We start from the raw sequence: 23,432 nt of genomic DNA, 5'->3' as shown, positions 1-23,432 counted from the left end.
GCCAGACATGCTGACGACCTGGAGGCCGTGTGAGCCAGCAGACAGGCTGAGGCTCTGCTGGCCAGTTAACATGGCTGTTCTGAACAGGGCTGTTCAGTGCAGTGCAGTGGAGCCTGATGCTTGTGGTATTTTGACCAAAGCATGTCACAGACATTTCATTAAGACCCCAGGGAACTGTGTTAACTTGTGGAAAAGGGGTATAATATGTCACCTTTAAGGCGCAGGCTCCAGAGCGCTCATTTCCTGACTTTGCCCGGGGATGGAGGAGGGGGAAGCAAGGGCAACATGGGAAAGGTGTCACATCTGATCCCTGGAAGGAAAGTGAAATAATCTGCCTGTGTTTCAGACAGAGTGTGAAGAAAATACTCAAAGTCTGGCTGCTGGAGGTGGGAAACACATTTTCAGAAATTCACCTCAAGCATTAAGTCAAGAGTCTAAAAATATTCTGGGCTCAATTTGAGTCAAAACATGATTACAGGGGCCAAACACAGGGTTCCTCGAGAGGATTAGCTGCTCATGTACAGTACATTTGTGTAAGAGCCGGAGGGAATTGTTAGCAGCCAGTAGGAGCCAATGCAAAGAGTTTCCCCAGGTCACTCCTTCTCTGCATGGGGCCGTCTGAGGAAGGTTTTAAAAGCAGGTTCAGGCCCTGATGCTCCTCCCTCAGTGAGACTCCTATGATCTTCACATTCACGTACCAATTCAGAGACACACACACACAAAGGCAACTTCTATTAGGCTTACCATGACAGTCTTGTCTCACTGCTGATTCAACAAGGAGGCAAGGACTCAAACACACCACTCACGGCAGGCACAGACATACGGGAAACTGCCAGTGTCACATACTAAGTCACCACAGAAACACCGCTGATCTGGGACCAGCTGGAAGGACAAAATGGGTGTTTGGACAGCCCTGATTCTGGCCTCGCAGCTGCTGTTAAAACTGTGCTCACATGTGGAAGCCCAGGCGTTGGGTGAGTGTTATTTGAACTGTTTGCTTTACACATCAATTATTTTAGACATGATAGACATTTAGACAATTATTGCTAAATGTGTTATGTGCAGCAACCACAGCTGCTGGGGAAGACAAAAATTCACCAAATGATAATCTTTCCAGGTCTTCTGTTTGTTTAAATCACACACACACACACACACACACACACACACACACACACACACACACACACACACACACACACAAAGAAAGAAATGTCTTTGATTTTATTTGAATGCTGCATTTTTCTGACATCCTGGCTGTGATGTAATCCTCCATTTTCATTATCTGTCAGAAAAGATTTAATGGCTCCACCACTGGGTATTTTAACACACTATGTATGAGTTCAATGCATAATGGATAAAGCAGACACTGTGAAAGAGAATATCATATGCAGACCCAAAGAACACAAAGGATTAGACATGGCGTGTGATACTCACTGAGGTACGAATAAAATGCTAAATATCCCCGTCAGTTGTAGGAGAGATGAGGCGGCCGAATTCATTTTTGTGTTGCTGACAGGAGGTAGACAAAGATAAAGAATAAAAGTAGACAGACTTTTAAACCCACCATCTTTCAGCTGAGGTAAAGTCACCCTGCTTTTCATATCTATCCAGCCGGATCTGCTTGATTACTCCGGCGCAGGAGGTTCAGCTTTCTGGCTCATATTAATTCAAACAAAGTCCCGTCTAGGTCTCACACATGGGAATAATCAGAGATGATCTTTGCACAATATTGAACTTGAAGTCACACATAAGCACAGACTCTCTGACACACACACACAAATTTGTTCAAGGTCACGCACAAACCAGAGCTGCAGACGACTTGCAGGAGTGTTGGTGTTTATCAGCTTCTTACAAATCACTCCAGTGATTGATGGTACAGCCTCCACGCACCCATTAATCCCTACAATCTTCTGGCAATAGCTGCCTGATGTTATGTATAAAACAAGTCCAGATTAATGGAGTTCATCATCTATCATTTCCTTTCCAAATGGCTCATTGTCTGCATGACTGGAATTCTCTGTGTTCAAAAGGGGAGAGCCCAATTTACAGCTGCGGTAAGATTTTAGTTGCACAAAACAGCCATTCTATCTCTGTAAAGGGTTATTGGGGTTATTGATCAATATTAATGTCTGAAGGATGACTGCACAGGGAGTTGAGATTACTGGAATTCGAAACTCACTTTCTACTTTGGGCACAAAGACTTCCTGCCCAGGGATAAAGCACATCTTTAAAGCAGCTATAATCTCTATTTTTTTTATAATAACAGTGGATCAAATGACGATGTGAAAACAACGTAAAAGAGGTTGCTCATACATCGTACTGCAGAGAGTTTATCACCTGAATCTGCAGCTCCTCTCAACTTTAGAGCACTTTTATAGCAAGTTTCAGCTCATTATTTACTGTAGCTGTCCGACACTTTTGCTGTTTTGGTTCACTCTCACTGCTCTCATAGTGTCATTCTTGGCTGTAGCAGGCAGCCTTTTCCAGCAAAAAAAGTCTAAAAACTGCTCAGCATCAGAGCAATTAGCAGCTAAAATGCCAGATATTTCCCTCAGGAGATGGTGGAGACCAAAAAAGAGCTAAAAAAAAAAAAACAAAGAGTGAATGTTGGACTTCCATTCGCCAGGTCACCACAAACACAACTCCAAATGGACTATAATGTTGCTATGTAACTGCTGGAGGTATAAAAAGCAAATGTTTGCGACCAAGTTCACCAAATCAACTTAGATGTTGTACTTGCAGCTTGTTTCCACTGCCCTCAAAATGGCCACTGGAAGTATAAGTATTATGATCTAAAGCCAAAAAAAAAAAAAAAGCAGTTGAGAGCATAACTTTATTACACTATTTTACATCATGAAATATCATCTCTGCCTCTATCCAATAGGTCGTGGCTATTGCAGAAATGTGAGTCCACTGTTTGTGTTAATTGCATGCTGAAGTTGGTGATGTAATCCCTTCATCATTACTAATGGTGGACTTGGTACCTCTAACCATAACACTACAATAAATCACAGCTTTCAGCATGCAAGCCCTCAAACGTGACGTATTTACTAAGCAGTAAAATGAAGAATGTTGACCATTTGTGCATTTTATGGTAATATTTGATAGATTTACATTCTGGAGTTAAGAGAGGACAAGACACTGGATTACTTAATGGCTTTCAGCTGAACTAGTTTTATGAAGCTTGAAACTTGAGGTTAATCAGGGAGTGAAATGAGGCTCTTTCTCAGGATCTCTGGTGTAAGACGACCCTGACCCCAACAAAGCCCTCTGTCCAGAAGATTTATGAACAGCAGAACTCTGAGCTTCATGTGTGTCTGTGTCCGTGTGTGTCGTTGCAGTGCTACAGTAACTCGAAAAACAGAAAGCGTGCATTGAGGTTCATTCGTTTTCTTGTTGTTTAGCTCATTTTTGGACTTGCTGGACCAGTAAGTCCCATTGATTGAAAAAGAGATCTCTTTGTGCGCCACTCGCCAGGTGATTGTGGCAATCACGAACACATAAAACTAATTTCTGGTGAAAGTGACGTTGACAGCACTGTAAGCAGGCGCTTTCAGCAGATTAGTCCCATTTAACAGCACACATTTTTAAAGAACCCCGTGTGCTTCTGAAATACAGCATGTGCTGGACAAAACACGAGGGCCAGGGGAGACAGATAAAAGAGAAAGGAGAAATCTCATCTGGGGATCATGCTTCCCAATCTTGGCTGACAATGGCCAATCTCTGTGAACATTTGGGAGCAATTTTGCTCCCTCACGACAGTGGGCCTTTCAGGGTACTTGTGTATTCATGATGTGAGCAGATGGCGGACTAGAGATTCACTGCACATCCTCTCGTGGCCTGCCCAGCTCCAGAGTCACTGTATTAAAGGAAGACTCTAATCATGAGCACCAGTGTACAGCATCTCTCTCTGGCATTTCACTCCCACTAAGCAGCCTGTCAGCAGACATGTCTAAATTCTGCCATACCTCTGCTTGTGCGAACAGCGAAAGAATCGTGGATGAAAACAAGAGCTTGCATACATTTAATCAACCGAGCAGCCGAGGTGTGGACGCAAGAAAAAGAATAACAACACCATACATCTAACTGTCAAAGTACACAGCTCTGATTTGCTTCAAACATCTTTGTGATTTCTCTGAGCCAACGCTGCCTGCCAAGTTTGCACTGACTGATTGACACAGCGTCTCGCAAGAGCAACAAACACTGGGTGGACATCATCATCCTCTTCTTGTCGACTCAGGATGTGTTTACTCTGGGATTGGAGCGTGGCTGCACATTGTGAATATTCATATCTCATCATCCATTACTCATGTGCTTTACCACTTCTCTCTTTGCCATCCCTGTCAACAGTCTATGATCTGCTCACCTCGCCTGATTGCCTGCCAGACCTGCTGCAGGGGGGTCTGGCTGAGCAAGGGGTGAACGAGGCTTTCATCCTAACCTCCTTCAAGTTGCAGCCCAAGACCGGAACCTCTGTGTTTGGCCTGTACAACCCCAGGGACAACAGCAAGTACTTTGAGTTCACTGTGATGGGGAAGCTCAATAGAGGTGAGAGAACATGAAAGAAGCTCTGAGAGCATTTAAAACTGCATTAATCACTGCTTTTATATTAAGAATGGGTTAAATGACTGTGGGTAAAGTGAAAGGGGTTGTTTAAAATAGTGAAACTGTGGCGAATTGTCATAAAACTCTGCACTTTCCCTCAGTTCTACAGAGCATTTTAGCACCTTTCAGCTCATTGTTTTGGCTTTACAGCTCACAACTTTGATGTTTTGGATCACTCTCACCACTCTCATCAATGCCGTTTACGACATTAAACGACCTGCCAAGCACCAAACAGCAGACAGACACAGTTGACAACTAGCTGGTGAACCATTATTAGCAGCATTAGCAGCTGAAGAGCCAGCTCTTCCCCTCAGGACTTGGTGGAGACCAAAAGCAGAGCTAAAAAGAAAGAAAAAAAAAAAGATAAATGGATCAATGCTGTGCTTATATCTTGTTCTTCTGGTTCACTGTAATCAGGTCGTCTCTGGAAGTTGCTGCTAAATTTTTAATTATTCAACACAGTGAAAAATAAGATCTCATTTACCTCCAGTGTATTGGGTTGCAGGCATTGCCATTGTTAGCAAGTTAGCATGCTGATGTTACCATTTAGCTCAAAGTACCGCTGTGTTTAAATAGAGCCCCACAAAGCTGCAAGTGAGGCTGTAGACTCTTAGTCGTGTTGTAATATGGATGAATCAACCCTTTACAATAAATGCTTTGCATAAATCCTCTTTCTCGCTATCATCTCTTCTTTGCTACCTTCACTTCTTTGCCTGCTCTATCCTCTCAAAGCTGTGTTACGCTACCTGCGGAGTGACAAGAGGATGAGCTCAGTAACCTTCAACAACCTGGTGCTGGCAGACGGCCAACAACACCGACTGTTGTTTCACCTGAAGGGGATGCAGCAGCAGGGGCCAGGCGGGGTGGAGCTGCATCTGGACTGCAGGCTGGTGGAGACGGTCAGGGATCTCCCTGCTGCCTTCCAGGGTTTGCCAGCGGGCTATGGTATGGTGGAGCTAAAGACCATGCAAGCCAGAGATCAGGTGACCCATCACTTACAGTATTTCCATACAATAATGAATACATTTCTGTCCCAATAATGGATCTGGAGGTTTCCAAATGGCTTAGCTGTCCCTTTTGGCCCGTTTTATTCAAACAGGAGAGTTTAGACGAGCTCAAGCTGGTGGTTGGGGATTCATTTGAGAATGTTGCTTCATTACAAGACTGCCATTTCCAACAAAGAGACTCCGTCCAGACTCTGGGTAAGATCCTTTCAGTGGAGGGAAATGTCTACAGGGATGGCCAAATGTTTCCTAGAAAAACAATTCCAGCAATAGGAAAATAACAGTCGGTGTTTGTCAGGGTGACTCAGGGGATCTCCCACCTCTGCCTCAGTTTAACAAAATAACAGTCCCTTTCTCTTAGGGGTCAACACGAAGCAGCTGTCCAATCAGATGCTGGAGTTAACAAAGGTGATAAATGAGCTGAAAGACGTCCTCATTCAGCAGGTGACTACTGCTAACAGTTCCTCTGAGGCCACTTAATCCCTGCTTCCTCACCCCTGACCTCCACGACAGCTTGCATGACTTCATGTAAACTTTGTGTTTGACCTTTTCCAGGTCAAAGAGACCTCGTTTCTCAGGAACACCATCTCAGAGTGTCAGGCCTGCGGTAAGATCATGCCTATTAACAGTCACTCAGCAGTAAATGTGATGCTTAACAACATATTTTTGGATTGCTTGACAAACAAAATAAAACTGCAGATGATAAAGTAGACGTCTTATTTTTCCTCTGTTATTTGAAGGTCTGGGTGGTACCGAGGTGGTGAAACCAAGGTGTGCCCCAGGTGTGTGTTTCAGTGACGATGTATGTATCGAGACAGCAGATGGTGTCGAGTGTGGACCGTGTCCTGATGGCTACACCGGGGACGGTTTCAACTGTGATGATGTGGATGAGGTGAGGCTCAGTGTGTGTGTGCATGTGTGCGTCTCTACTTCCATTCAGTTGCAAAGCCACCTCACCCAACCTCAGTTATCGCATTTTAGGGCTTGAAATTGACTATGTGTAAGATTATAGTTACAGTTAAGTAACTATACAGACTATACAGTTCTGGTTTTGAATCCAGATGAAAAAACATTGTGAACTCGCAGCACATTAAATCCAGTCTCACCTCCAGTGTAAATGGAAAGGATGCCTCTAACCACAGCATATGTCTTGCATGCATTTGGCATATACGTATCTGTGGGTGACAAACTGTACATCTTCACTGTATTTTTGTTCACGTATAATCTAACTCGTGTACAATATGGCAGTAGATATGCTGTCTCCCATCAAAGTGGCAGTGGGGGTCCAACAGCCAGCATTTTGTCAATTTCCCCAATTTGATGCCAAAAATAAGTTAAATAGTCATGTAATGGGAGGGTGGGTAATGTGAAAATTATGTTAAATCTCCATGAGGTAAGCGTGGGCCTGAGGCTGTTGCTCTTGACAAAATGTGTGTATTTCCACACAGAAACTGTACTGTGCAGACAAACCAGTGAAGTGGACTTGCAGTTAGTATTATTTATTTTTATCATTTCTTAAGTATTTTGGGGTATTCTGGCTTTATTCACATATAGGCAGCAGAGAGGCTAGGAATCAAATGTACTGTGATCAGTATATGTGTCTTAACCAGTTTGAACTGCTCAGTAGAGTGACAGAAGAATTGATTTCACTGGGGTTTTTTGGGGTCTTAGAAGTGAAAGTTTGGCGATGGATCCTCAAGTGGCTCACTGGGTCTATATGCACTTCACAGAAGCTAATATGGTATAATGAGGTTCAGCAGTGAAAGCCACAGGTTCATGAATTCAGTTAAAGTTAAGGCATACCTGCTGTCGATGAGGTCCTCACGAGGATAGAACGAGGACGTGTGCGTGTGTTTGCCTGTCTGTCTTTTCATGTTTGCACTGACCCCTTTTTTAAGGACTGGCCCCTTCAGCATTCTCTTTCTTGCATGAGCTGAAGTGTCATCAAACCTAAAAGCTTTCGTGGAGAGGCCCTGTGAGACCCACATACATTTTGCAGTTTCAACAGAGCTCTCGTCCTCCTTTCTACAGTGCCAGTTTAACCCCTGCTTCCCTGGAGTGAAGTGTGTGAACACCGCCCCGGGCTACCGCTGTGACGCCTGTCCGCTGGGCTACAGCGGCCTGCCAGTGCAGGGTGTGGGCGTTTTGTTCGCCCAGACCAACAAACAGGTAAACAAGTGGATAAAATATGGAGGAAACATAAAACCCAGAAAATAAAAAGGGATGCATGCAAATTACAGCATAGCTCAATAAAAGAAAAGAAATAAATTATCATAAAAAGAGTTCCCATGTGATTCTGCTACAAGAGAATACACTTTAAATTACATCCATCAAATTGCATTGAAATTATTTAGTGTATATAGATATCAATAAAGAAATTACTGGTCCCCTTTGCGAGGACAAATATTTATGTACAGGTAGAAAAGATGGGGAATAAGAGAAGTGGAAATGTGGAGGAAAGTCCCTTTATTACAGTGTAAGTTTAGGGTGTTTTGGCAATCCCTAATTCACTCATTTTGCACTGTAGTTAGGTGCAGAATATACAGGCTGTACATAAAACAATGCCTTGTTTAAGCCCCTCTTTAAGTTACTTGTAAAGTATATATTGGGTATGCCGTCTGCAGTATTTGAGTATGTAAGATGTACCTCATAGTTAAAAGGTACTGCAGATCCCTTACAAACATATAATTCTGTTTAAAAAAATTGCCCCTGTGAGTAAATTATTGTATATGAAATTATATTAATACTGGTGCTTCAGTGCATAAGCAGTATTTTAGTGTTGTGGCTGGTTGTAGCTGTACTCTTTGTACAATATGGTACTTTAATCAAGTGGTTTCCAAGAACCTTCAACAGGTCACAAGGTGAATCTGAGGGGTCATGGCCGATTATTGGAAGAGTAAAGAAGAAAAAAGTTCTAATATCACATCAGTTTTGCATTTTTGGACTATAATTTTTGAATTACTGGGACTCTCGGGGCTTGAACAGTTATTCAAATGAAACCATGTGAGAAGTTTAGAGGTCAGACCTCTCTTCGGTGGAACTGGTAATGACTCACAGACATGAAAAGTGAGATGGGGCCCCTGTGAGGATTCACAGGTCAGAAGGGTCGTGAGCCACTGCTTTAATCTTTGGCAATTTGTTGTATTTTAAAGGCTTGTCATTTGTTTTATGATTTAAAGTCTTGATTTGAACCAGAGGAACCAGTAATAAAACTGTCAGATACATGTGGTGGAGTAAAAAGTAGAATTTCACCCTCTGATTAGTGCAGTGAAAACATATAAAAGTATAAAAAGTATAAAAGTATAAAATACTCAAGTAAAGAACTAGTTCAAACTAATACTTAAGTATTGAGCTTGAGTAGATGTACTTTCCAAAATAAATATTTTCTCTCACATCGGTCGTTTTGCTGAACTCAGGTCTGTGATGACATCGACGAATGCAAAGGGCCCGACAACGGCGGCTGCACTGCAAACTCAATCTGTCACAACTCTGTGGTAAGACTGCTGTCAGACATTATCTGAACACAACACGTGGCTCTTAGACTGTTTCATTCATGTGGCTTTCCACTGTCGTCCTTCCTGCCCAGGGCTCGTACCACTGCGGCACCTGTAAGTCAGGTTTCACGGGCGATCAGGTGAAGGGCTGTAAACCAGAGCTCAGCTGCCTGACCAACCCCTGTGACATCAACGCCTTGTGTAATGTAGAGAGGGACGGGTCCATCACTTGTCAGGTAGGATGTCACGCCTTTTTCACTCTCTGCACACATGCTGTCTGAGTTTCTGAAGGCCTTCATTTGTCTTGTCAGTGTGGAATTGGCTGGGCCGGTAACGGATACCTGTGTGGGAAGGATACCGACATTGACGGATACCCAGACGAGAAACTCAAATGCAAAGATGCAAACTGTAAAAAGGTAAGCAAAGAAAATCTTGTCAGCAAATGCAACCGTGACAGGGCTTTTATTCATTCTGTCATCTCTTCACAGGATAACTGCGTCTACGTTCCTAACTCTGGTCAAGAGGATGCCGACAGGGACGGTCAAGGAGACACCTGTGATGACGACGCAGATGGTGACGGGATACCAAACGAGCAGGTTGGTGGAAAGGCTTTAACGAATGCACGCAAGACCACAGTGTCCAAGCACCAGCCTAAACCTAAAGATATTCAATTAAAAATCATTTATGACAAGGAAAGGCAGCAAATCATGACAATAAAGAAGTGAGAGAACATTGGCTGAAAGGACTAGTCTGACATTTTAGGAAAAAAACTTATTCACTTCCTTTCTGAGACTTATATGAGATGACTGAAACCATTCATGTCTGTCAGTTAGATATGAAGACACAGCCAGCGGCCGGTTAGCTTAGTATAGAATACGTACTGGAAAAAAGCTGCTCTGGCTCTGTCCAAATGTAACAGAATGCACCTAAAAGCAGCTCTAAAGCTCACAAATTAAGGGAGAAAAACTAAAGCGTAAAAGTGACACCCTGTGGAAACTATTTATTTCCATAACTCGTCATTTTTACCAGATAGTTTTGGCACAAAACTGCCTGTAAAACTACAGTGTTATAGGCTTAAGTTTTGTATGCATTAAACAAACATGCCATGTGTTAATTATTGAGCTTTATAGCTGCTGGAAAAGAGTTTTTTTCTTACCTTCGTCAGAGCCAGGCTGAGCGTGTCTCTGTAACCTGGGTCCTAAGCTCCCCAGGCCCTATGTGCCCTGCTTCAGTACGCTGTTAACACACATTAACCCTCCTATGTGCTCAGGTCAAAAGTCTCAGCCTGACCCCGACCCTGGGAACACAGGACCCTGGGGACACTGGGATGACTCCCTTTTTTCCCATTTTTCCAGTGTTTGTGTTATACTAAGCTGCTGGCTCTTGGCTGTAGCTTCATCTTTACTGTACAGACATGACAGCGGTATCAGTCTTCTTGTCTAACTCTCATAAAAATGTTTCCTTTAAACAATTAATTGATCATCACAACAGTTTTCTGTTGATCCGCTCATGGATTAATCAACTGATAGTTTCAGATCTGAAGCACACAGAGGCACATTCTTATCACCCATCAGCATCCTACATTTGCATAGATCAGTGGTGGAATGTAGTATATGAAGTACATTTACCCAGTACAAATTCAAGGTACTTATACTCAACGTCAGTATTTTCATTTTATGCAGCTTATTACTTCCCCTCCACCACGTCTCAGAGGTAAACGTTGTACTTTTTAAGTATATTTTTACTTGTAGCTGAATATTTTGACAGTGTGGTATTAGCTCATTTTGCTCAACTAAAGCATCTGAATACTTTTCCACCTCTGGCACAGATTCCCAAACATGTGTACACACAAGCTTGTCCACTGACACACACACTCACAGACTCACACATGCTGTGAATTAGACCCCTGTCTTCTCTGTCCGTCGCAGGACAACTGCTGGTTAAGGCCCAACGTGGACCAGAGGAACAGCGATAAGGACAGCCACGGCGACGCCTGCGATAACTGTCGCATGGTGGAGAACCCAGACCAGAGGGACACTGACAGCGATGGCAAAGGGGACGCGTGTGATGACGACATGGATGGAGATGGTATGGAGAGGAATTACATCACTAAAACTGACGCTCGTGCTTATATAACCAGCATCACTGAAGGCATCACTGTTGTGACTTATTGCTCTGTTCTCTCCTTCACATCTCCACCCTGGAGATTTCCAAGATTCTCACTCATGCAGACAGATTCGACAGTAAACATCTCTCTCTAAATCATGTTCAAGAAATACATCAGTGCAGCAGTATGGATGCTTTTATAAGCCAGGTGAGGCGTGAGAAACAGCACTGCAAAAAAAAAAAAAAAAAAAAGGCAAAGCCAGTAGCGGTCTGACCCCAGAGCCAAACACAAGCTTTGATCGTCCAGCAGTATGATTACACCTCAGAAAGCCCCACAGGAGAGAAGATAGTTTTTCCTTATCGCTTCTGCTTGACCTTTATGTATTTGTGGTGCTGCTGCTGCCTCCCTGCGATGAATGAAAAACAGCATCTGGCCGTGAGCTGGTGTTCACTTGCATAGCAAATGCAACAGTGCAACCTAGTGGTGGAATTACAAACAACACCCAATGTAAGCATTCAGCTGATCAAGACGGCGTCTGGGTACAATGTCTCAATTTCTAAGTGCATTTATTGATCAGGTATAATTCACTGATTGGCTCATCAATGAAAAATCCTCATTCCATCCTTACAATCACATGAGAGAAAGAAATGCAGCTAATTGCCAGAAACTGAAGTGAATGTTTGGTATTTTGGTGAAGAAATGACTGAAGTGATTCATTACCAAAATTGTTGCAGATGCACTGCGGCAGCTCAGTTTTGAAATAATCACTTTGCAGTCATAAAAATTCACTTTAATCCCTTGTGAGAGCCAGAATCAGGATGGGATAAAACAGTAAGTCATTTACTACAGTAAATATTCTCTATACTGAAAAAGGAGCATAGCTGCACCTCAGGACATATCAAACATGACCATAATCTATATTCACTGCTGACTGACTGCTCAATAACACTGACCATCTTCTCCTCGCTTGCTCTTTGGCGAACAGGCCTGAAGAACTTTCTGGACAACTGTCAGCGTGTCCAGAACACAGACCAGCTGGACCGGGACGGAGACGGCGTGGGAGACGCCTGCGACAGCTGCCCCGACATCCCCAACCCGAACCAGGTCAGTCACAGCCACATAGATGGATGCATGCATTCAAACATTTCCTCCTTAAACCTCTCACATGGTTTCTTGTAAATAATTTGTTGAGGCCCAAAGTATCCAATATTTCATAAAAAGAAAGCAAAGCACTCTTCCTGATACTACTCCTCTAGTTTTACTTGATTGGGTTTTAAATGCAGGACTTTCACTTGTGGTGGAGCCTTGAACTCTCTGCTCTTGTTTCAGTCGGATGTTGACAATGACCTGGTTGGAGACTCCTGTGACACAAACCAGGACAGGTAACATTATCGTCACAGTCCCCATGTTGTGTTCCTGCAGACATCTGAAGTGTTTTTTTCACTCGTACCAGCACTTTAGCTTTTATTTACGTCATGTGATCATGTCCCTTCCCCTGTAGTGATGGCGACGGTCACCAGGATACCAAGGATAATTGCCCACTCGTGATCAACAGCTCCCAGCTGGACACTGACAAAGACGGGGTGGGGGACGAGTGTGATGACGATGATGACAACGATGGGATCCCTGACATTTTGCCACCAGGGCCAGACAACTGTCGGCTGGTACCAAACCCCGACCAGATTGACGACAACAGTGAGTCTTAAATGCAAAGCCCTTTCATATACCACACAGTCAGAACAGCAATAAAGAGATATTATTGCCAATATCTCTGCCTGAAAACGTGCTTTGATCAAAGATAAATGTCCATATTCTCCCTGAACTGTTCCTCATGAATCATTACCCGCAGTTTTGGGTCCCAGTTTCACTCCCACACAGAGCAAGCAAAAGCAACCTTGAGCAGATTAAGTGGCAATTTTGTTGGGTAAAAGCACCTGCGCCCATTTGCGAGTCGTTGTGACAGCACTTGTGTAAAAATGGGCTGTGAAGTCAATGGCAGTGGAGTGTCAATTCAAATCAAGTGGGGCAAGGCAGTTTTTGTTGGCAGTCAGGGGGGTTCAGTGACGTAAAGTGGAGAGAGACCTTCAGGGTGTCCCGAATCATCTTTATTCCTGTGTTCACAGCACAATGTAGAAATGTTCATTTTACCCATTTAAAGCCACCAGTTTGAAAAACACCAAAAACATGTCTGTTCTGGATGTTAAAACATTAACAAAGATGTTCACATTTATCCCATCCGAGCATCGATAGCACACAACGACGCCTGAGCTCACTGTCTTAATGGTGTACCATGGCTCCAACGTGGAGGAAAAAATCATATTTCCTTCCATTTCATTCAGATTCAGATTCAGAACTATGATATATCACAAGAAACAAACACCCCCGAATCTGCTCGAGAAGCTACAGCGTGGCATATTTCTAATTCTGAAGACACACTCACACAGCAGGGTGCAGAGAAGTGTGAGTTTCAACGCAAAATTAAACAAAGTGCAGCATGCATTCTTGGTGCTTTTCTAAAATGTGAACGGCCCCTTAAGAAAGGACATTTTTTGCACTTTGGCAGCGTGTTTGGGATGTTTTATATTCAGGCCTTGCAGCTCTGCAGCTTCTTGAAAAGGACATCAGTTTTCTTTGGAGGCAGGCCTTCTTGACATTTTACTTGAAGCCAGTCTATAATCTCTTCATTGTGACAAAGCAGTAAACACGCTGGTTTTAAAAGGAATGAAAGGAGCAGATCGCTTTTGCATAATTGACACAACACAATCTAAGCTAGCGTGTAATCAAAACCTTATTTTTAACCCGTGTCTGCACCTGCACCATGATAATAAAACAATTCAGCCTTTTTTCTTCGATTTAAAACGTCTAAATGCTCCTTCTGTTGTCCCTCAGATGATGGCGTTGGAGACGTGTGTGAGTCTGACTTTGACCAGGACAAAGTGATCGACAGGATTGATAACTGTCCTGAGAACGCTGAGGTTACCTTGACTGACTTCAGGGCCTATCAGACGGTGGTGCTGGACCCTGAGGGTGACGCCCAGATTGACCCCAACTGGGTTGTTCTGAACCAGGTGAGATTTCTGTTAATGCTGAATAAACAGAAACAAAATGAAAAACAGTAATGTGAAATTGTAAAAGTGATGAACATACAGAGCTTTATAGTGAGTTTCAGCTCATTGTTTCACCATCCAGCTGAAGCTTTACTGCTTTGGTTCGCGCTCCCTGTCCTTACAGCGTAGTTTTTAGCTGCAGCAGGCAACTGTTAGCCACAAAAAAGCTCTGAAAACCCACTGTACACTAACCTTTCAGTAGCTAACGTGGAGCATTTAGCGGCTGGAGCCAGATATTTCTCTCAGGAGTTGTTAGAGACCAAAAACAGAGCTAAAAGAGAGCGACTATTGGACCCACGTTAACAGGCAGCCAGAAAGATGACTAAATCTGAACTTGCAGGATGTGTAAATAAACAACTGTTTGCTAACAAGTTTGCCACATCAACTTAATTGGTGATATGTCACTGTTGCGTTCAAAGCTTGTTTCCACTGCCCCAAGTGGCCAAAACCATCAGCTCCTCTAGGCTTATAGTCCATTGCTAAAGACTTTAGCAAATAAAAGCATCAAAATGCAGAACTCCTTACTTAGACCGTCCTCTTTCTCACACAGGGAATGGAAATTGTTCAGACCATGAATAGTGACCCAGGACTGGCGGTTGGTAAGATGAATTTCCTGAGTTGAATATCAGTCACTAAAATACACAAAGTTCTACAAACATAACTAATATACTGGTCACACTTTCTGTTGTCAGGTTACACTGCTTTCAGTGGCGTGGACTTTGAGGGCACATTTCACGTAAATACAGTGACTGACGACGACTACGCCGGCTTCATCTTTGGCTACCAGGACTCATCCTCCTTCTACGTAGTGATGTGGAAGCAGACTGAGCAGACCTACTGGCAGGCGACACCCTTCAGAGCTGTGGCCGAGCCCGGCATCCAGCTTAAGGTGATAATACAAGTCGTGTCACAAATCCCCAGCAGCAGATTCACACTCATCCTGTTTTTATCCCTCGACATATTTTGCACATTTCTGCCTTCCCGCATCCACCCTCACCCCTCTGCGTCTCTGTCGCTGCTCGGCAGGCTGTGAAGTCTAGATCAGGCCCCGGGGAGCACTTGAGAAACTCGCTGTGGCACACGGGAGACACCAACGACCAGGTTCGTCTGCTGTGGAAAGACCCAAGAAATGTAGGCTGGAAGGACAAGGTGTCCTACCGGTGGTACCTGCAGCACCGCCCACAGGTCGGGTACATCAGGTATGACGAAAACTGATCCAGATATTTATCTACAGATTGATAAAGTAACAGTTAGGCATGTTGAGAAATACATTTATTCACTTTTATTGCTAAAAGTGACATTATCAGATTGAGATCATATGTGTCAATACAAGGCTATAGCAGCCGGTTAGCATAGCTTAGCATAAAGACTGGAAACAGAGGGAAACAGCTAGCCTAATTCTGTTTGAGGGCAACAAAACAACATTCCAGGAAGTCAGTGAAGTCAAGTTTTTTGATGTTTGTAAGTGTTTTTTCAGTTTTAACAAACTAGATTTCATTTGTTTATGTTAGATTTAGAGCTGCTGGTCTGATTTTTATTTTTATTTTTTTTAGGACTGAGCCAGGCTAGCTATGTCTCCCTGTTTCCCTTCATTATGCAAAGCTTATGCACTGCTAGCTCCAACTACTGTACATATTTATAGAACAGACATGAGAATGGTATCAATCCTCTTAGCTTATTTCCCAAAATATAGAGAGTGAAACATCAAAACAGATCGATAACCCTTTTAAATCCCTTCTTTGCTTTGTTTAGGGCACGCTTTTATGAGGGAACTGAGCTGGTGGCAGACTCTGGCGTGACTATTGACACAACCATGAGAGGAGGACGACTCGGCGTGTTCTGCTTCTCCCAAGAAAACATCATCTGGTCTAATTTGAAATACCGCTGTAATGGTAAGGAAGCGCTTCATCAAGAATCCACATATTATCAGTCATTATTGTTGCCACTTAAGTGTAAGTATGAGTACTTATTGTTTACTTTGTTGCAAAAACAGCTACAGCTGTGAATAGCATTAGCTCGGCCTCACTTGGTTGTAGATTCTGAGCTCGTCTCATGGTACCTCACTTCTCACTCCCACAGACACCATCCCAGAGGATTTCCAGGAGTTCAGCACTCAGCACGGCGCTGACTCACTCTAAAGTCGAGACAAAAATATGACAGCAGATCTCCAAGGAATGCATGTGTGTGTGCGTGTGTGTGTGTGTGACAGACAGAGAGAGAGAATATGTTTGTGTGTCTGTCTGTGTATTAATGTGTACAGTTTTTGTGCATATATGACCACAAGATTCGTACTGTATGTGCATATTATTGTGTCTGTTTCCCTTCCCCAAATGTGTCTTAGCCTTATTATGCTAAATACTGTAAGTTATGTTTTTTTTTCACCACACCTGATGCAACATGAGATAATGGCTAATAACGGACATCCTAATATTCCACATTTCAGCCCCATCATTGCATATAGTTTTAGTATATATCATAATTATAAAACACAGTATTTTGCTCCCACACAGTAGTTACTGAGATAATTTTAGCTCATGTGTAGGATTGTAAACATGTTCAAGCAACTGGAATGAAAGTTATCAAGGACAAAGAGCACCAGAACCTGCTTTGGATCAGCCTCGTACTGATGTTTACCACATTTTGATCATACACTGGTTGATTTGTTCAACCATCAGCATGGTGTGTTTGAACAGGATGAACAGACCTGGTTTTGTGTGACTCGAATTTCAGACTGTGCCTTATGTCACTTACTGTGGATGATTAACTTGAAGCTCAGTGTAACCTTGTTCTCTCTATCCATCATTTGGTCCTCAAGATCTTGATCATTTCATATCTATGTAGTCATGAATCTGGTCAAAATAAAGGGCTTTAAAATATATGAAATGTCATGTGGATGTTGATGTAAAGGATAATATCAGCAGGATTTTATTTAATATTTATTATTTACTCAAATGTTTACATCTAATCCAGTGTTTTCTTGCAGATGCCAAAGGACAAAAAAGGCATTGCATCAGTGAACCACTTGAATGCATGAAAACGTCCAACTGTGACAATCCCCTACTTCCTCCAGAAACTGGAACAATCAGAAACAAAGCTGTTCAGCTTGAGCAGGAAATACCCTTCTAATAAGAACATTCTTCTCCCTGATTAGCTGCTGTGACAAAGGGAGAGACGTTGGTCTTTGCTCCAGGCAGGGGTCCTCCAGAAAAGACTGTTTTTAGGCTTTAATAAAGGCACGAAGTGGCTACATATCATTATGCAGATTCCTGTATAGCTGGCTTTTTTTTTAGCAAATATGTATGCCTTCATTAACTCAGCTGGAACTGCAGCTGGTAGACAACAGAGTTGTGATTTATCTTCAACTCAAAGAGGTAAGAAAAAAAATCCCTTTTTCTGATTTTTTTAACATATAAGAAGTTAAATGACTCGCCTGCAAATGACTGACGCAGTGCTGCTGTATTAATCAGAAATAATAATCTGCATTACTTGATTGTAGCTTTGGAATATTTATAAAGAAGCAAATCAAACTCACCATAAATCAGAAATCAATACATCATTCACAGCCAAAAGCAGCTTGTCAAATAATTGATTTTTAACGTCTTTACAGACTTAAATTCTCACAGATCTTTCATGATTCTGCTTCGCTTTCACTCTGGAGGAAGAATTATATTTATTTATCGGACTGGTTATTTGTTGGTTGACTGAAGTTGGAGATTGATGTTGCTGTTTTGTGTATCTCACTGTTGAACCCAGAGTTTGGCTGAACTTTGCAAAACTTGATTTGCATAAAAGCAGACAATTAGTCAAGCTGCTGGCACCACTCAACAAGCTAGTTTCATCCTAACACGAATGAATAAGCGCTGACCCTGCACCTGGTATTCAAGACTGAGTGAGTGTGACCACAGTTTGACAGGCACAACAGCAATCTGCAGCACTGAGAGGAGAAAAAGCAGCTCCCAGGGGCCTCATCAAAATGCTGACAATAACAGGAGTCATAACAATGTGATGGTTTGAAGATAACAGCATCATTGTCTGTACTACCTCTGGACACAGACATGGGTTAGATAACAGTTTATGAGAGATGTTCCTGATTGTTTTACATTTGATCGCACATTCAGTCGCAAAAGTTAGTGCAGAGTTGTGTTCAGCAGCTTCCATATTTGTTGCACAGAAGAAAAGAGGCTACCGACAGAGCTGGGAGATCAAGAGGTTCACCGCTCGCTGTGCAACATAAACACAGCCAGGCTTTCATGCAGGGAACTGTGACTGAGGATGTTGACGGTAGCAGTGGGAAGCTCTTTGGGAAATCTGCTTTGATCACTCCTTCAAAAAGATATGAAAATAAAAAGAACAGAAAACGATGTGGCAAACTGGCGGTGAAGTTTCGATTTTAGCTCGCACTTCTCCGCCGGAATTGTTTCCACCTCAGGGAGCAAAGAGAATCAGCCTGATTTAGTTTGTGTGCAGGGAGGTGTCGACTTGTCTGTAATTTGTGAGAAGCAGGGGAAGGGTGGATAACAACATGTGGCAGTATGTGGGTCTAAATTAGGAGAATAACAGAAACACTAATGAACATAGCATTTGAATAATGTCATAGCCATTGGCTGATGAGGGGCTTTGCTGAGCATCAAACAGAAAGCTGTAGAAGTAGAACAAGACTTAAAATCTACCGTCACATTAGCGACTCTGAGGCTGCGCTGGTGCAGCAGTGCTTTGTGCTACATGCTAACATCACCATGTTCACAATGACAATGCTGACATGGTGATCTTTAGCTGTTCTGATGTATATCATGTTCACCATCTTAGTCTAACACATGAGCAGGCTAACATTTACTAATTAGCACTAAACAAATCTTGGATTTCTGTAGAAAATTAGATGCTGGTCCATCTAGTTGATGTTGTGATATTTCACTTGGTCGGTGAAAGTTTTAACCTGATGGTGGTGCTAGATAAAAAGGCAGAGGATCACCAAAGACATGCACAGAGATTCATCTTCTGGGTACCACAAATATCTTATTCAGACTGAACAGTAATCCATCAAATGGTTGTTGAGATGTTTCAGTTTAGACGGTTATTTACTGGACCTGTTTTGGATGATTTGCCATATCATGTACCGTACTAATAAGACATGGTGATAAACTCTATTTACAGTTCAAATGGACAACAGCGACTGGCTCTCCTGTGAAGAAGCTCCAGCTCGCTCCCTTCTCTGCAGGGCTGTTGGGCTTTTCACCGGGGACATGCATCTCTGCAGAGAATGGGTGAAAAGTAAGTGATCTGTCTAATCCTCTAAATCACATGTAAACTATGCTTGAATAAGAAAAAGTGTGCATATGTAGTAAAACTGAATGAATCTAAATTGAAAATTCTATCATTTCACATTGGTGCAGCTTGATATTTCAGCCTTTTTGTAGCGTAAATAATGTTAATCAAAGTCGTGATCCATCTATGACAGGACAGGCTGTGGTAATCCAGCTGCTGGACTGGATTTTCCGAGGGGTGGCCCAGGTCATGCTGGTCAACAACCCTCTCAGTGGGCTCCTCATCACAGTCGGCCTCTTCCTGCAGAACCCTTGGTGGGCTCTCAACAGCTTGCTGGGTACCCTCGTGTCGACTGTGTCTGCCATGTTACTGGGACAGAACAGGTCAGATGGTATCTCCTTATCCTTATTTGACTTCATCATAGGAGAAAGAAGCATTATCCCTCTGCCATGAAGCCATTATCGCTGTCTTTATATTCCCTGAGGCTACACTTTCTTTAGCTTTCACACTGTGCTATTTTCACGAGCGCTTCTCACTTAATTGTGTTTTACGCTCATGTTGGCTACATCTGTCACATTCACCTCAGGGAAGCCGTATCAGCAGGTTTATATGGCTACAATGGAACCTTGGTGGGCATGCTGATGGCTGTTTTCTCAGCCAAAGCGCGCTGGTACTGGTGGCTGCTGCTGCCAAATGTGTTCATGTCCATGTTGTGGTAAGCGCTCTCTTAAAATTCATCTGGTTGCACACACTTGGTAACTGCACAATATAACGAGGAAAGAGCCCAAGGCAACAGCAGTCAAAGTCAGGGAACGTAGCCTAGCATTAGTCTACATTGTTAATGGTTGCATCAGATACAGCTAGCTAATCAAGCTAACACTAGCTCCATCAGTTGGTTTGAAAACTCCATTATAAAACAAGAATCCTGTAAAAGGATCTTAACTATGTTATTTTTATGTGGCATTGAGTGACATGTCAGCACAGTAAACATTATACTCGCTAAACATGTTAGCATGCTGGCATTGATTTAGCTCAAAAGACCACTGTTCTCAAAGTGCAGCTTTCTGGCTTATAACAACTTGGGTCTTGTTAATGTAGCTTATGGCCATCTACTATGATCTGGGAAAACTTGATGCAGTATAGAATCAGTAGTATAGTAGGCAGTTTTGAATACAGCCTCGGACTGGAGGGGTTATTGCGAGGCAGATGAGGGAAGGTAGAGAAGTCTGAGGGCATCTGGTGGATGAGAGGAGAATGGCAATGATGACAAAATGGGGGAAGAGAGAGGTGACTGAAGAGAGGAACAGCCACATGATCAGACAGGCTGCTTCAGACAGATTAGGAGGCAAAAACTCAGAAAACAGTGTAGGCCAAAGAGAACACACTCAAAATGTCTGCAATTATCCCTAACTGACCGTTTGTTAGGCCCTGACCCCGTTATTGGCTGTGCTAGCAGTGAACATAACCTGTACCCCACAAAATATCATGATGTCAGTGTGCCTTTCCAGCCCATCAGTAATCCATCTCCTGCTCTCTGTTTACAGCCCGGTGGTCTCCAGTGCTTTGTCCTCACTCACCAGCAAGTTGGACCTCCCGATATTCACCCTGCCATTTAATATTTTGGTGTGTCTGCATCTTGCAGCTACAGGAGCCAATCATCCCTACTTTCCAGAGGTACAAGACAGCCCCGTTACATACAAACAAGGATGCACATGATGCAAATGAAAACCTACAGTTTCTGAACTTTCAGGTGGATTTCCAGCCAATTTACCTTAATGCCTCCACTGAGAGCCTCAGCATCTCTCAGGTATAAAAGAAACATCATAGGTCCACTATCTGTTTGAAAGTCTCCACACAATTTAAATCATAATCAATAATGTGTGCTAATTGTTTAAAATGTCAGTAAATGGAGGCTTTCCATTTGCAGCTATTCCTGTCAGTGCCAGTTGGTGTTGGCCAGGTGTACGGCTGCCACAGTCCTTGGACAGGAGGTCTCATCCTTCTGGCCCTGCTGCTTTCCTCACCAACTATCTGTTTTCATGCCATGTTGGGCTCTGCTGCTGGCATGCTGTCTGGTAAAAAGACTCTCCCATTTGCATAGAAATATGCATAATGTCTGCTGAGGCTACAGCGGGAGCCTTTGCTCTTCAAAGGGCACCGTGGCATTATGGTGAATGAACCATGCTTTCACAAATGATGCTGTATAGCCTTTCATGACTCAAATCTGACATTTGTGCAATTGTTTGCTATGTAATAATACATTTCACGGGGAATATTGAACTCTTCTCTCTCTGTGGTGTAGGACTTGCTCTGGCAGCTCCTCACAAGGACATTTACGCAGGACTGTGGGGATATAACAGTGCCCTAGCGTGCATTGCCATAGGAGGGGTCTTCTATGTTCTGACATGGCAAACCCATCTACTGGCTCTATTATGTGGTAAGATTGATGAACAGCATGATCACTCTCCTCCTTCAGGTAGCTGCACAGAAAGCGCTTTTCATTCAAAAGGAAAAAACATGTTTCTTTGCAGCATTTTTCTGTGCTTACATGACTGCTGCAGTCTCAAAGCTGATGTCTGCGGTAAGTAAGAAATTCTCTCCCTGAATCAAAGTCCCGAAACATCATTTGAACACCCAGACGTCCCACATATCATGTGTCATGCTCTCCTCCCCGATGACATCCCCCCTTTCAGCTTGCATTACCAGCCTGCACGTGGCCTTTCTGCCTGTCCGCTCTCATCTTCCTCCTCATTTCCTCTGAGATCCCGGCCATCTGCAGACTGCCTCTTTCTGTGGTCTCCTACCCCGAGGAGAACCGCCGCCACAGACAATGAAAGGCCTCGGAGAAAGCTCAGCACAGTCAGCAGAGCAGCAGCCAAGAAGAGGCCCAGCTGAAGGAGAGCGGAGGTCCAAATGTCCAGCTGGTAGTGGAGAGGGGCTGCAGTGAATATGTACAATCGGGGGGGTTGCTCTTTTGTCCTGACATTTACCTCTATGGGTGTACTTTATGGAAATATAGGAAGAGTACAGTTTTGCTGTTTTCTCTCTTACATAACGATCTTTGTTATACAAAATGGCTGGCATTAGAGGGAGAAATGTTACTGAAATGGCAAATATTTTTTATGCAATACAGCTATTCTACACAGCAGAGGGCAGCACTTTCCAAGGAAAGACAGAACAGAGGCTCTTGCCTGCAAGTCTAATAATACAGAGGAAAATACTGAGCAGACTTGGTTGTAGGATTACAATTATGTACATCAACGTTGTTAGCAATGATACACGCTGTACGAATTGGCGTCTGTTGGTGTGGTTCGCTTTCCTCTCGTCTCAACAGCAGCATTTTCGTGGTTGCAGTGAGAGGGTTTAAAATGCAGTAGCTACAGCATTTCATTAGAGCTGATATTAAGCTGCAGGGGAGATTTCATAAAGTGCTCCCCCAGCAAAAACACCCTCTCCTCTGCCAGGCATAATCCATCTCTGCCTTCTGTACTCCAATCTGTCCTATTGTTTACCCTTATCGTCTCTCTTTACCCCTCTTTGGGTTTCTTCTCACAATTTGATGTGTTTTTATGAACCCTTTTCATTTATGTACTACTCCCCCTTTCCTCCACATCTCTTTTCTGCCATTATCTGTCACCTTCTGTCCTCCTGCTCCCTTTTGAGGACAGCCTTTCTCCTTTTTCCCCAAGCAGGAAGGTTTTGATCTCTGTGAAAAGAGGCTACCGAGATGTCAGTGGATAAAATGCACAAAGCCCTGTCTGGGTCTGTGTCTGCATTTATGAGTAAATCGTTGTCTGTCTTTATTGCCATCTGTCTGTCTATGTATCTGAGGCACATGGCTTTAGTCTAGCCA

At 43.2% G+C, this 23,432-nt stretch overlaps 2 protein-coding genes across 2 annotated transcripts; both read left to right on the top strand.

Moving 5' to 3' along the window:
• The first annotated feature begins 677 nt into the window (after positions 1-677).
• thbs4b (thrombospondin 4b) lies at positions 678-16,650 on the top strand. Its single transcript, XM_070988544.1, has 22 exons — positions 678-974; positions 4,351-4,548; positions 5,338-5,588; positions 5,705-5,807; positions 5,971-6,053; positions 6,165-6,216; positions 6,350-6,501; positions 7,641-7,778; positions 9,026-9,103; positions 9,196-9,339; positions 9,415-9,519; positions 9,592-9,699; positions 11,032-11,191; positions 12,196-12,314; positions 12,540-12,592; positions 12,712-12,905; positions 14,100-14,278; positions 14,868-14,916; positions 15,010-15,206; positions 15,344-15,516; positions 16,070-16,209; positions 16,397-16,650. Exons 1-22 carry the CDS (start codon positions 896-898, stop codon positions 16,453-16,455), a joined length of 2,814 nt encoding a protein of 937 aa, XP_070844645.1. The 5' UTR covers positions 678-895; the 3' UTR covers positions 16,456-16,650.
• A 921-nt stretch (positions 16,651-17,571) lies between these two features.
• Positions 17,572-23,092, top strand: LOC139348966 (urea transporter 2-like). The gene is made up of 10 exons (XM_070989408.1): positions 17,572-17,688; positions 19,469-19,585; positions 19,773-19,962; positions 20,166-20,294; positions 21,124-21,253; positions 21,330-21,386; positions 21,507-21,654; positions 21,882-22,016; positions 22,111-22,160; positions 22,273-23,092. The coding sequence occupies exons 1-10, from the start codon at positions 17,613-17,615 to the stop codon at positions 22,411-22,413; spliced, it is 1,173 nt and encodes a 390-aa protein (XP_070845509.1). The 5' UTR covers positions 17,572-17,612; the 3' UTR covers positions 22,414-23,092.
• Positions 23,093-23,432: the final 340 nt, after the last annotated feature.

This window comes from Chaetodon trifascialis, chromosome 20 (genome assembly GCF_039877785.1).
Source record: "Chaetodon trifascialis isolate fChaTrf1 chromosome 20, fChaTrf1.hap1, whole genome shotgun sequence".
NCBI classification, from domain to species: domain Eukaryota; kingdom Metazoa; phylum Chordata; class Actinopteri; order Chaetodontiformes; family Chaetodontidae; genus Chaetodon; species Chaetodon trifascialis.
This window is presented reverse-complemented; position numbering and strand designations above follow the sequence as displayed.

What these genes read in the sequence shown, in the direction of transcription:
- thbs4b (XM_070988544.1), top strand. Translation starts at nt 896, where the DNA reads ATGGGTGTTTGGACAGCCCTGATTCTGGCCTCGCAGCTGCTGTTAAAA. An exon ending in ACGGGTCCATCACTTGTCAG is followed by an intron (nt 9,340 to 9,414) that starts GTAGGATGTCAC and finishes TTGTCTTGTCAG; the next exon opens with TGTGGAATTGGCTGGGCCGG. An exon ending in CGACCAGATTGACGACAACA is followed by an intron (nt 12,906 to 14,099) that starts GTGAGTCTTAAA and finishes GTTGTCCCTCAG; the next exon opens with ATGATGGCGTTGGAGACGTG.
- LOC139348966 (XM_070989408.1), top strand. Translation starts at nt 17,613, where the DNA reads ATGTATGCCTTCATTAACTCAGCTGGAACTGCAGCTGGTAGACAACAG. An exon ending in TTTATCTTCAACTCAAAGAG is followed by an intron (nt 17,689 to 19,468) that starts GTAAGAAAAAAA and finishes CTCTATTTACAG; the next exon opens with TTCAAATGGACAACAGCGAC. An exon ending in TCTCAAAGCTGATGTCTGCG is followed by an intron (nt 22,161 to 22,272) that starts GTAAGTAAGAAA and finishes CCCCCCTTTCAG; the next exon opens with CTTGCATTACCAGCCTGCAC.